At 43.5% G+C, this 14822-nt stretch overlaps 1 protein-coding gene across 1 annotated transcript in view; it reads right to left on the bottom strand.

The window, feature by feature from the left end:
- The window catches only part of DNAH3 (dynein axonemal heavy chain 3), a 389800-nt gene that overhangs the window by 249429 nt on the left and 125549 nt on the right, over positions 1–14822 (bottom strand). The window contains exons 16-17 of the mRNA XM_073543189.1: positions 6174–6327; positions 3077–3221 (exon numbers count right to left, since the gene is read on the bottom strand). Of these exons, the coding sequence (XP_073399290.1) occupies positions 3077–3221; positions 6174–6327 (299 nt within the window). The remainder of the gene's footprint in view (positions 1–3076; positions 3222–6173; positions 6328–14822) is intronic.

Below are 14822 nucleotides of genomic sequence, written 5' to 3'. Positions count from 1 at the left end.
GTCACCGTAGGAGGCAAAAACAGAAATGCTAGCTAAGTCCAGAAAACCAGAGAAGTTGGCAGCTATCGGATTGCAGACCCCTGAACCTATCAACACAACTAGCAGTAGCCGTGGGGGGTTCCTACGATGCCCTAGACCCCTCGATCACAGCCAGAGAAATAGCTAGGCCTAAAGAAAGAAAGGGGAAAACTAAACTGCCCCAGAGCAGACCCCAAAGCAATAGGCAGCCCCCAACATATAATGACGGTGAAGCAAGATGAAAACACTAACACAGGCAGAAAGATAGACTGAGCAAAGACGGGGACCAATCTAGCTAGATAGAAAAGGACAGGAAGGCTGCTGTCTGCAATCCGTGAAAAACCCTATGAAAATAAGAGCCAACAGACTGACAGTGAAAAAGGCCCTGAAGACGCTAGGCTTCAAAAAAGCTATGTCAGTACTCAGGAATATTCTGAAGACAGAGCTACAGGCAAAAGGAGATTCAGCTCACCCCAGCAGGGAATGGCAGAATCCAGAAAAGCAAGGAAAACAAAAACAAAACACTAATGCAAACAGGCAAAGCAGAAAAACTTAGCTTAGAGGAGCAGGAATCAGACTGGTGTCCTAGAAGTCCACAGAGAAATCACCCGCAGGGCAGAAGGGTGTCGGCAGCCTTATATCCAGTCCGTGACTCCACTCAGCCAGTCATCCTCATCAGGTTCAGGTGCCTGATAATCAGGCTCATTACCTTCCTTCACCAGAATAGGGAGTTCACCAGACCTCAGTGACGAAGGGGAAAATGAACTCACAACACAGACCGCTCTGAGTAGTGGGAGTAGGACAAGTACATCTTGTCCATGGCACAACACATAATAGTGTATATAAAAATATGTTAAAAATTCATATAATTCGTGTTTTAAAAACAGACAGAGTGGTCCCTGCCCTTGAGGACTCAACCATGTATGACAAGGTCGCTAATTCTTGGGTGGGCTGGCACACACTAATATAGCAAAATGATTGTCATCAGAGATTGACTAAGGCCAGCCACACACATTAGATGGCGGCTGGCCGAAAGATCGTTCAGGCCACAGCCAACAGAAATGACTCTCCCCTACATAGGAACGAATCAATCAGCCAAGCGCTAATGTGTTCTCTATGAGAAAGCTACTGTCTAACACATCAGCCGGAAGAACAACGCAATCCATAGAGGTATTCTTCATTTCTGTTCCCTTTCAACACAAAAAAGTGAATATCCAAGCCTGTGATGTGCTACTGGATAACTAACATTTTGGGCCGGCGCATTTTAATCGGAGGTACCAGACAGAATTAGTACACACATTTGCATCTAAGAACACGCCGGCCATAAAATGATCTATGTGTCTCTTCTATTCAATAAATTAATGCTGTTAAGTAGAGTTGAGCGACTTTGGTTGGATCGGGTTTCATGAAACAAAATTTGTTTCAGATGAAACTGGTCCAACTAGGGCAAAAAAAGTCAGAGTTTCGTCTGAAACCCGACCCCAATGCAAGTCAATGGGAAATAAAAGTCGGCATTGAGTGGATGAATGTCATCATGAAACCCGATCCGACCAAAGTCGCTCAACTCTACTGTTAAGTAATAATAACGCAAATGGTTAATTAAAAGCAAAGAAACAAACTGTTGTAAATATTACACAAGTCTAATACACAAATCCGGGGATCTAACATGTAGCCGTATTTGAAAGCAAAACAGTAATTATTTCTGGGGTTTAAATGGAATGGGATCTCTGGAGCACTTATTATATAGTTTTACCTAACAGATCCAAGAATGGGGTGCAAAAAGGCACATGGATCTTAGCAGCTACTGTGCCTTTAATTAGTGCAAGTCATAATAGTTGCAGTCTATAGATGAGACTTCATTGTAAGAAAAGAAAACAGGATGGCACTCACCATTCTCTTGTAGCAATTTACTATATTTCATAAAACAAGGCATAGGCATCGGCACAGGAGCAATGTGTAAAAGTCCGTCTTTTACACATTGCTCCTGTGCCTCGTTTTATGAAATAAAGTAAATTGCTACAAGAGAACAGTGAGTGCCATCCTGTTTTCTTTTCTTACAATGAAATTTCATGTTTTTTCTACATGGGATTGAGCACCCGTTCTATAGGCAAAAAGGTGTGTTACTGACCACGAATGTGAAGTCACAGGTGCTATCATCAAGGGTAATCTTTTCTCACATAAAGGTGCTGGATGTTTTTCTTCTTTTATAGATGAGACTGTCCCACTTGGTGGGCATGGAGAGACTGTCCCACTTGGTGGGCCATGGTGAGACTGTCCCACTTGGTGGGCCATGGTGAGACTGTCCCACTTGGTGGGCCATGGTGAGACTGTCCCACTTGGTGGGCCATGGTGAGACTGTCCCACTTGGTGGGCCATGGTGAGACTGTCCCACTTGGTGGGCCATGGTGAGACTGTCCCACTTGGTGGGCCATGGTGAGACTGTCCCACTTGGTGGGCCATGGTGAGACTGTCCCACTTGGTGGGCCATGGTGAGACTGTCCCACTTGGTGGGCCATGGTGAGACTGTCCCACTTGGTGGCCATGGTGAGACTGTCCCACTTGGTGGCCATGGTGAGAGTGTCCCACTTGGTGGCCATGGTGAGAGTGTCCCACTTGGTGGCCATGGTGAGAGTGTCCCACTTGGTGGCCATGGTGAGAGTGTCCCACTTGGTGGCCATGGTGAGAGTGTCACACTTGGTGGGCATAGTGAGAGTGTCACACTTGGTGGGCATAGTGAGAGTGTCACACTTGGCGGGCATGGTGAGAGTGTCACAATCAAACAGAAAAACAGGTGTGAACAGGTGCAAGGGAAGAGAGCCGCTTCCATATGTAACTAATAAAGCCGCACTCTGTAACGCTATAATATGCACTAAGTATCCTCATTTTATCCTATCTTCTAGAGCAGCTATGCAATTCCAATTTCATGTATTCCATGTTTGCATGCTATAGCGTTACAGAGTGCAGCTTTGAATTGATTGTAAATGGCATTTCATTCCTGTATAGATTTATCATGATGGGGCCCGGGGAGCGATCTGCAGTGATAAATGAATAGACTCACCGTTCATCCACTCCTCAGATTTACACTGGAAATCGTAAGCCGTTACCCAGAGTTGCTCAAACGGCGCCTTATTTAGTATTGTCTCTTGCAACAAAGGAAATTGACTTTTCTCCCATTCGAGCAGCTCCTCTTCTTTATTGATGGCCTACAAGACATCACCGTTGCATTATTAAAGGGACAGGCTTGATGAAGCTGCAATTAACCTAAAAGCTATGAATAAAGGTTCTGATATCTGGTGACCAACGCTGCATTCAGAACATAGATATAGCATAATACGCAGGCATGGGTTTACCTGTGGCGCCATCTCATGTCTGGAACTCATCTGTATAAGCGGTTCAGTTCTGCTGGTGAACAGTATCTTGAACGTGTTATCTTTACAATAGTCAGATATAGGAAAAACTAACTATCCCACTTGCCACACTATGGGGTCTTCTAACCTCTTAGGGGCGAGTCATGTAGGCTGCCCCAATGAGCATCCTGTAGCATTGTGAAGGCTGCAACAATGCCCTGCCATATACTATAACCTCGTAGAAAAAACGTTACTGCACTGTACCGGGCTGTACTTAAAGGGATTAGCCCCTGCTTAGAAATTGATTTCAGGGGTTGTATACTGTAGACATGAGATGGGAGAATCAATTCACAGACTCCGGTTTATTGACCAGGCCAGTAATCTGTGACGACTGGGCGAATCTCCTATCACCTCATGGTAGTTTCGGCTCTTCCTTTGATTAGCTGGAATCAATACTTGGCGTCTGGTGTGCGTAATGCTGCATTGATGATGTCCCATCAGCCCGGCTAATCAAAAAAAGAGCCAGGAATGCCAGGAGGTGAGAAGATTCACATGTCTCCTGTCTGGCGGTCATAGATTATGAACCTGTCCGATAGACCGGAATTCTGCAAAGTGATTCTCTCATCTCTACTGATGACCTATCCTTAATGTAGGTCATCAATATCAGATGGTTGGGGGTCGGATACCTATAACCTTCACCAATCAGCCCTTATTAGCCCCGGCAGATCGGTGGCTTTTTGGTACTGCAGATTAGCTATTATATTGAATAGGAGATGATCTGCAGTTCTCAGCAACAGACAGAAAATATTTTATTGGTCAGGGTGCTGTTTGGTGGCGCTCCATTGATCTGATATTGTTGACCTATCCAAAAGGAAAAGGGCAGAAGTCAAAGTATCAAAGCAGTAGACGACCCCTTTAAGAAATCAGTAATAAGCCAGTTGACCTAGGATGTCATCTAAATCAAAGTAGTGCACCACCCCTTTAATCATACTCCATGCCATTCATCCTGAAAATTGTATTGAGAGCTTGGAACTACTCCCATTCATGTTACTGACACAGACACTGTCCATACGGTGCTAGCAAAGTTAAGCCGGTTTCACACATCCAAATTTCACGGTCCAAAATCGAACCACAGTGTCCGACTGCTAGGTCTCGACAGCCTCATAAATGCTTAGGAGGCAGAGTTTGGATTAGGAGACCCACAGCCGTTCAGGGCATTGTCATCTGTACTCAGAAAGTAAGAGTTGGATGAGTGAACCTATGTATTAGGGAAATGGTAATGCCAGTTGTAAGTTTGTGTTACGGGACCGCTGCAGCCATTCATCTACCACTGATCAGCTTCAGCCTTCACTATTTCTTTAGAGCGGAAGTCCGCTCCGGAGGAATACTGATCACTTGCAGCCATTGAAGATTAGGCATGAAGATAGAACCCGAAGCGCGTTGATGGATTTTTTCTTCCTTTTTGCACTGAGATGGATTTTTTTGCTTTTTTTCCCACAATGAAATGGATTTGAAAAATTTAAATAAGGCTGGTTTCACATTCGCGCTTTTTAAGCGCACGCACGGCCGGGGGTAGCTCCGCCCCCGAGCCGGCTCTCTGCCCGGCGTGCCCGCCCCTTCCTTGTAGCGCCGCCTCCTAGCGCACAGCGGCGCCTGCGATCGGCGCACCCTATCTTTAGCATAGGGTGCGCAGATCGTGCGCAGGCCGTGCGCTAGTTGCGCTTTGACCTGCGCTGCGCACTTTTGACGGTGCGCCGTGCGCGCCAAAATCAAACTTTTCGGATTTCTAAAACTGGTGCTTTATTCTTTGTTAGTATGGGTATGAGTCCAGTGGGTGGTCCTAGTCAATGATTGACAGTCCTCCCCTATGTGCATGCAGAGACAGATGTTAAGAAGTCGTCCACTACTTGGACAACTTCCTCTCATACCTCTCACTTGGCCCTGGTAAAATAATAACGCTTATACTCGCCACCTGTGCCGGCGCCGTTCCCACGGTGTCGACACTCAGTCTCCAGGGGCTTCCTTGCTGTTGTTGTGACACATGACGCCAGCGCCCAATCAGCGCTGGAATCACAGTCATGGCCTCCTGTTGAATTGAGCATGAACAGGAAGTCAGAGATCAGCTGCAGCCCAGACTTCCTCTTCATGTTCATGCGGAGACAGTGACGCTAGAGCTGATGGGCGCCTGGGTCATGTGTCACAACTGCTTGGGAGCGCTGGGAGAGCGAGTGCCGACACCTTGTGAATGGCCCAGGCACGGGAGGCGAGTATAGGGTTTTTTTACTTTATGGGGGGGCCAAACATTTTGATCAAGAAGGTGTTGTCCTAGTAGTGGACAACCCCTTTACTCACTAGTACACTGGACTTCTAGATACACAAAGAGCAAAATATAGGTCAAACTAAATATTTTCTAATAAACGTATATATCATTCTGCTCAGCTTTTCCTTTTCTATACCGCCACACATCGGACTGCATGTACCTGCACGTGACGGGTTCCCATTAAGTACTTGTAACATATCTCACAAGCAGCAAGGATATCAAGTGCATTCTCACAATGCGCTTAATGTTGTTTGTATGATGGGACATGTCATATTGAATCAAAGCTCCATTGACCTTTATCCATACGCACTCATCTCGCCCCGCTATACATAAATAGCAGATCTGCATTCATCTCTTGGAAGCGAGCCTGCTGTTAAACACTAATACATAAATAGTGAAGGAGAACATAAAAAATTACTAGCAAGTAATCAAAAATACATCTACTCTCCAAAAGCTGCCTTGTATCGTTCACAGCGGAGATCACCAACCTCAAACTCTACTAGGGCTGCGCTTAGGTTCTTGTCCAGCTCATTTAGTTTTTCGACATTATTCTTCATCTCGTCCATGGTCATGGTCTCACGCTTCTTAAAAGTCTCGATTTCAGACTTGTAGCCTTTGAGCAGTTTATCAAAATCTGTGCGCCTAAAGAGAAAAGGTATGGAGTGTTATTTCAGTGCTTGGTTTCCTTATGGAATACGAAGGGACTTTAATAAGAAAATGCACCATGGGATAAAAAAAAATGATTCACAGTGTGAATGAGATCTTAGAAATCTTATTCATTTTGCTGTTGATGTAAATGCAGGTTTTTTTTTCAGCATGAAAAATACAAAAAAACATGTAAACAACCTCCTCAGAGAGGAAGAGGACTGGAATGCTAGTGCCATATATTGGGGCATGAATCCTAAAAGTCAATGTCAAGCCTTTAACTAGCCTTACCACATGATTTAGGATTAAAAAAATGTCAAACCAGACACTCCATTTGCAGATACATGTTTTGGGGTGTTTGCCACTCATTAGTGAAAGGCAGGAAATCTGATTTGGTTGGGTGAGAGGCCTCTGACAGGGGGTCTAAGGAAAAACGTTTCTATCGGTGGAGAGTGCTGAGTCAGTGTCAGGAGACTTATAGGCCATGCATTTCTTCTCTCAGAATTTAAATATGTAAATTGCTACACCCAATAGGTAGCATCAGGGGCAGACACAAAAATTCCTATAACTTCTGGAGCATAGGTCTCAGGCAAAATACCAAGGAGCGAGCCTGGTCTTCTGACATCTCGAGGTTGGAGGACGTTGAACTACATGGGTGGCCGATCTCGGGGGCATTGTCGAAGTGGACAAAAAGTCCATGAGGCTGACAGTCAGTGAGCTTGGGGCTAGTCCAGGACGAATGAATGGCAGGGCTGAAGAGGTACTGTACTAAGGAAGGAAGAAACGAGAAATGCTGTACCCTGTACCACCTGATGAACTTGAACTGACAAGTAAACATTTGTCTGTTATAAAAAACTTGATGTCCCCTGAATTGTGTGCGACGGCTCTGGAGGATGGAAGCCTGGAGGCAGCAGAGGCCTGCAACCTACAAGTGAGTGTAATGCACCTTACACCCTACAGCACACTGGGACTGTGACACCATTTGTCAGCAAAGTGCCGGAGTGTAACCAGGACAGTGACTCGGTCATGACTACCGCTCTGCAGCACTTTATATCTGCCCGACTGCAGCAAGGTATGTTTTTCTCTGAAACTCTCCAGTGTTTCAGATAGTATATACTTTGGAGATGCAAAAAGGGAGAAGACGACCGGAGTTGGAGCCGGACCAGTCTTGTTTGCAGCTAAGGTCCCTAGTCGGATTCTCCTTGAACCGCTCTAGTTGATTGACAGGTCTCTCCCATGTGAGCACATCAAAAGAGATCTGTCAATCACCTCTAACAGCACGAGAAGAAGGCGGCCAGGGGTAGTGCTGGACCAGTCTTTTCATCGCCTATGGTCCCTGGCTAAATCCTCAAACTATACCTTCTCTGAACTGTCAGACAATTTCAGAGAAGAGCACAACTGCTCTGATTCATGCTTCAAGTGGTTTGTGTAGCATAAATCAGCTGGCAGGTTCCCTTTAACTTTACTGTCTAGTATACTCATGTATGACAGCTTCCTATGCAGATATAGCAGTTACCAACATGACAGCCACCAACCCGCCGCACTGTGCTGACAAAGTAGCGTGTCACTGCACTCTACGCCAGGGTTCCGCAACTTCAGTTCTCAAGGTCCACCAACAGATCATGTTTTCAGGATTTCAGTATTGCTCAGGTGATAATTGCTTCACTTGTGCAATACAAAGGAAATCCTGAAAACATGATCTGTTGGTGAGCCTTGAGAATTGGAGTTGTGGAACCCTGCTCTATGCTATTTGCATAGTGTGGCCATTCTCATTTCTTTCATATACTCAGGCCTCGATTCATCATTGTTGTTGCTCCAGTTTTCTGGACTAATTTGCTCTTTATCAGTGGCTTTCGTATTTTTCTAGTAAGTTTTGACCCATTTTTTTAAAGGTATCTTTCTCTTTTTAAAAACTTTTTTAAATTGTCCTCGACAACCTCGCTACAGATACTTTCAAACACATTCATAAGATACAATTTTTTTTTTTTTAAAGGTCTGATTATTTGGGGGCGCATCTCACTACAGTCCTTGCCTGGAGCTTGGTTTCTGGCATGCTTTTTTTATTATTATTTTGGCGCAGTTGAAGACTAACGTGTGAAAGGATTATGTGACGTTTTGCTCTTAAAAAGTCGCAAAAACGGTTAAAGGCAAAAATCAGGAAACATTTTTTGCATCAAATTCATGAACCGCGTGTGGCATTTTGATGAATTTGGCGCACAAAAACATTAGTGAACAAGCAAGACAAAAAAAGAATTGTAAAATGATGCGTCAGGCCCTCGGTGTTCTACACAAATACGCAACTCTGAACACTATCACCGCAGAGAGCTACATCAGTATTAACTCCATCTTACATGTATAGTTACATTTTGAAGTTGAAGCGTTCACGTCTCTGCGTGCGGTACCTCTACCCCTGCAGAGACGTCAGCGTAGTCACCACCGTGGCCCCCGTCCTGCTCCGACTCCTCCTTCTGGGTCTGCAGCTGCTCGGGGTATGTGCACCGCATGCAGGTCACCAGGCACTGTACTTAGGGCATGCGCTTGCACACTTCCCCTTTCTTAAACGGGCTCCTACAGTGTCCACAGTCAATAGCTGGAGGACACTTACTATTTTAGGCACCTCTTTCGACATGCTCCCTCTGCAAATTTTCCAGCACAATTTGTAGGCCGGGGAGAAATCAAGCATAACCAAATTGCAGCCTCTCCTCATTAAAGGCACATCCTGTAAGGACTCTTCAGGGATTTCACTCCTTATTATTACACAATATTAGAGCCACAGTCCAACTAGATGTTTCCGACCTCTCTCAAAACACTTGCATTGAGAAAGGTCGTGTCCATCTAGTCGGCATGTGACAGCATGTATGCAAATCAGATATTTGCGGTCACGTGCTCGCCACTCCCGGCCACTGAAGAAGATTCACAAATCTGTAGTCACAAAGCGTGACTGTAGACTTGTAGCCTAAGGTCGGACAACCCCTTTAATGCACTTCACGGATAGTTTGCATGTGGCTGATGTACTTACTTTATAAATCTATGACAGAATGGCCATATCATCCGCTATAAAGTTCTCCGTGAGATTAAAATGTGCCCTAGGTTGGGTTCAGATGAGCATATGAAAATCAGTCCGATATATCATCCATAAAGATTTACGATTCTTCCATATTCCATCCGTGTTTCATCCACATGTCCATTTTTTTACGTCCATTTTTAATTCGCAAGCAATTGAAGGGGTTGGGTTATCCATTACTAGGAACGGCCCCGACATGGAAGAGGACTATAAGTATATTTATTTTAACGGGGGGCAAGCATTCAGATCGAGAAGGAGCTATCCTAATAATGGACAACCTTTTTAAGAAAATTTTCAAGACTATTTCCTATGTTATTTATCATAACTGCAATGTACTCATAAAAATATTCATAGTCAAAAGAAGTGATAATTAAGTGGCTCGGGGAACAAAATATTGACATTTTGGATCCACGGCCAGGAAACTCCCAGATCTCAATCCCATTCCATACCCAAAAAATACCAGAAATTGTGATAAACTGCAGGCACCGATTAAGTAAGTATGGGTTGTCATCAGTCAGGATTGGGCCCAGAAGCTGAGGTCCAGCTGCCAGGGCGAAGGCCAGGAGTCTATAAAAATAAGACTCCATGCTGTAGATATTAAATCTTTGCATAAACTTGATGTATGTCGATAAAAATTTAAAAACTTACACTGAAGCATCATCATAGTACAAATTAAAAATTTGTGTCATCCGCAAACATTTTGGCCATGACTGTATACACTATGAAAATCTGATGACAGATCAGTTATAATTCTCAACATCTCTGAAGTTGCTCTTGAACTTTTCCAGCAACAGAACATGTTAGATGTAAAATAACATATACACATACGGTATACAGAATGATACGGGAAAGGAAATTTTATATTTCTGTACATGGACAAGTTTATAGAAAATAGTGTCTGAGGCAAAAACTTGGTCCCTTCTAATGTTAATCTGTGCCATTATTAGACAATTTTCATGTTATATCAAAAGCAGCACCGATAAAATAATACCGCCATAGAATGCCTAAATAACACGCTCTCATATTACCCATATATAACTGCCATGTAAAGCCAATAATACTCCCATATAGTGTTCACATATCACCATCTAGATGAGTGCAGAGCAGGAGACTGAGACCTCCGTCAGCTTTTGCTACATGACTGTTTGTGGACCTACAAGTCCAGAACCCAGCAGATGTTCCATGTGAAGCATGTGTTCCGATTCTCACCTTCACCCAACAACTTATTCTTTGCTTTAAAATCTCCTCTCCATTGCTCTATAAAGGTATGTTCACATGGTGCTTTTTGATACTGATTCTGCACTATAATCTACTGTAAAAAAATGTTAAAGGGAATCTGCCACCAGCTTTTTTTCTACCTTATCTGAGAGCAGCATAATGTAGGATAATAGACCCTGATTCCAGCGATGTATCCCTTAGTTTACTGGATGCAGCAGTTGTGATACAATCAGAGTTTCCAGATGTAGCATTTAGCAGAGCTCAGAAAGCTAACCCCGCCCACACCACAGCTTTTATGCACATTGTCTATTGACAGTAAGCTGCTAATCAGTGCTGGGGGCGGAGTTGGACCAGGTCTCATGTGGCCATCATCCTATGTGGTGATAATCTACTGCTGATAAAACACTCATTGTATTGAAACATCAGCACACAGCCTAATAAGTGACACATCGCTGAAATCAGAGTCTAAGCCCCTACTTCATGCTGCCCTCAGATCATATAGCAAAAACCTGCTGATAGATTCCTTTTAAGATACTCTTAATACTCAGTCTTATTTGAAAGGGAAAATGTGCTTCTAGTGTACGTAGTGGGACTGATATGGCGGTTCAGCGTGCAGGCAGGGCTTCCTGTAATTAGATACAAGATATGCAATAAAATATATGACCGCTGAAACATAATAGAGAATCAGCTGCATCAACCTCATGCCCATAGGGCTGCATTCGAGCTGTATACACAAAACGGTAATATGCCTTGAATGAAGACTGAATGACTCTTTTTAATTTGGATTTATTGAAGCTAAACAAAGCCGAAAAAAATCATCGGCTTCCTCCACAACTTTATCTCATTACTATGGTACGGTGTTCCGCCGTGCCTGTTTTACAGCAGACACGTTCCTACGGTATATTCTTGTCTCCTTTCTCACTCTACCAATTGTACCATATTAATCACGAGACCCCTAGGGTTCACAAATACAGGTACGGAGTAGAAAAAAAAGAACAGAAAAGTAATTGATGCGATCCTTTTTTTTGGACAAATACCAAGGTTTTGCTTTCAATTACTGGTCGGGTACAATCGCTCAGTTACTGAACCGGTAAAAATAATACAATCCCTTAGATTGCTGGCGGGAAGGCTTCAGGGTTACAGACACTGAAGAGGCGTCTATTCACAATGGGATTCCTTGATACATCACTGTTAACAAGTGTGGTATATAAGAGCTAGAAAAATATTCTGCGACTTGTCATCGTCCTTACCCCATACAGCGTACGGCTTATTTTATCTGCAAAATTTCTAACGGCGGATACAAGAATTGTATCGGAAAATCCGTATAATCCCCCGGTCTTATTCTCCTGGATTTACTTCTAATCAGTCCTTTATACAGCCAGGCTTTATTCTGCAGGGATTTATATATAAGCACACAATTAAATATTCTGAACTGTTCTGACAGGTTAAGAAATTGAGTCCCAGAGTAAAATATATCTACTGTCAGTTATTAATAGAGTGCAAAATATCCCTCCCAACCTTGGTCTTACGTAATATAATTTCCCAATCTCAGGCGCTGAAGATACAACCAATTCTATACTATGTTAGTTGACCCAACCGGCAAAGAGTAAATCTCTTTGGAAGAGTCGACGCACATCTGCAAAGACTAAAAATGCACAATACAACTTCTGATTCTTTTTCATTGAAAATTTAGGATGAGGGCTCACAGCAAAGATTATAGGAGTTGTCTTCTACATGTCAACCCCTTTTAAATACTATTGTCCCCTGAGTAAATGAAAAAAAAAAAGTTACACTCGCCTCCAACACATGCACCGTCCCTGCAATGTCGTCAATGCAGCGGCCACTAATGGGTTGCGGAGGCTCACATCTCGCTGTGACATTGAACTGGTATGGTTTTTCCATAGATATGTGATCACCTGTGCTTGAACACACATTTAATAGGGATATTTTTGGGGATCCAAAAGAGACATCTCTTTCTAGTAAGTGGGGTTCAAATGATCCAGATAACCAAAAATAGCCAAACTGCTCATTACTAGTCAGAGTTTCGTCCAAGGGAAGTGTGAGAAAAGCAGCACATTAGTGGCCGCTAACTGGCTGCAACACTTATTTGAAAGAAAGTCACATAAGCACTGGGAGACCCAGGATAGACATCGTTGTAATTATTCCAATGTGGGAGGTGAGTATCAGTGTGACACTAGTCACTGTTCAAGGACAACCTGTAAAGCTAAGTTAGTCAAGAGAGGTCAAAAGCCAGGAGGGTATGTCAGAGAGAGGGGTGAGACAAAAGGTATAGTCAGGTAACCATCCAAGAAGGAAGTGGATCACCACACAAGGGCTAAGGCAAACGGATGGTGAAGGCAAATCCAAGGTCAATCAACAAAGTTCAGAATACAAGACTAGGAGCAAAAAACAAAACACACCAATTGGCAGCAATCTAAGGCAGAGAGCTGGTTAAATAGCCAGGTAATTACTCTGAACAGGAGACCCATGGATGGAGCCCCGCCACATTCTGGTCCTGCTCAAGTCCCTGCAGCTCAGCATACCCCAGGACCCCATCCAGTCCTCCTCACAATCCAAGACTGGGCAGCACTGCGTCCAGACACACACAGAGAGGAGGAACCGTAACAATAAATTTTTTTTTGTATTTTACTTGAGAGAGTACAGCTTTTAAGAAGGGGTTTCCCAAGTAGTTGACAACCATTTTAAAATAGGCTTCCCATTATGGTCCTGGATTTTCCCAGCCAGGACAGAAGGGCCTGGTCTTTGCTTCCTTCTTCACTCCATCCGGTACAATTTCCTACCTCCTAGCTAAGTTGTTCCACTGGAGAGGGAAGTCGTGTAAAAGTTCTTACAAAATCCTCCTACTCCTATGTGCACATTTCCAATTCTAATATCTACAAAGCGCCGGAATCAGAATGTTGTAGTCTGTCACCTTTTTCATTGTAACCAACTACTTTGAACTGCTAACTTTTGCCTAATAATGATTTTGACATTTTCGCTATAACATACGGTATACAACAATTCTGTGCTTGCGGCAAATTGGTCAAATGTAGGGACGCAGAGCTTGTTCTGTCTGGCTTCTTCTCTAGTGCCCTCCCATTCAGAACACACAGGTTAACAAAAGCTGAAATCTTATTGTATTGTGGGACACATTTTCTTCAAAGACCCTGGATCAAGGAGACATTGTGAAATAAAGCCATCTGAACCTAAGGGTATGCTTCCATGGTCAGGATTTGCTGCGGATTGGATGCTGCGTACAGCCGCAGCGTCCAATCCGCAGCCTCCAGATGTTACAGCATAGTGGAGGGGATTTTATGAAATCCCTTCTCCACTATGCGTACAAAGACACAGGTGGCACACCCACGTAAAAGCACATGCGGAGCGTCTTTATAGACCGCAGCATGTCTATTTATCTTGCGGAGAAGCACAGTCTCCGCAAGATACTGTAAAATAGCACTGTTCTATGTATTGGATGCGGTGTTTCCGCGTGTGTTCAATGAACACATGCGGAATCACCGCACATACAAAAGGGGCAGCGCTTTGGGCGGGGCAGGGCGGGTGTCCGCTGCATCCAAAGCGCTCGGAATCCTGACTGTGGAAACATACCCTTATACGGTTCAAAAAAAAAAAGCCCAAATCGTAAAGCTTATTTTCCATGTGCAAAAAAACACAACTGTAAAGTTCCTCTACAGTCTCAATTGTCTCTTCTATAATCAATATCTGAGAATCATGGAAGACGTAAGGACCCATGGGTATTCACATCAGTATCAAATAGTACACGGCTGTATTGATTTTTTTTTCCATTAGGACCTTCATTCTCCTTTTGCCATTTACATTTTAATGCTAACACATATTTTCAATTATCTGCATTTAACAAAAGCATTTCACCATCTTTTTGTAACTTATTGCACCAGGAACACATTTCATTGGGTAGAATCTATAAAACGGTAAGAGTCAACTCAAACATACAGTACATGGGGAAAGCGTAAGCACAAAAATGCATATTTTTGCTTTAACATGTAGAAATTGCTCAAAATAATAATAAATATACAGGGTCCAGGGTAAAGCGTTAACTTCTAACTATATGTTAATCAATTTCATCAGGTATTTTTTACTTTTGTATCAGAAGATGCAGAGTCAGGATGTCACATGGGAGTCATAGCTCAATTCAACTACTAGTGAGGCCTAACTCAGGTTGGCTGCATCCATT

This window comes from Dendrobates tinctorius, unplaced genomic scaffold, assembly GCF_039654945.1.
Source record: "Dendrobates tinctorius isolate UK_male_01 unplaced genomic scaffold, ASM3965494v1 ptg000129l, whole genome shotgun sequence".
NCBI lineage: Eukaryota > Metazoa > Chordata > Amphibia > Anura > Dendrobatidae > Dendrobates > Dendrobates tinctorius.
This window is presented reverse-complemented; position numbering and strand designations above follow the sequence as displayed.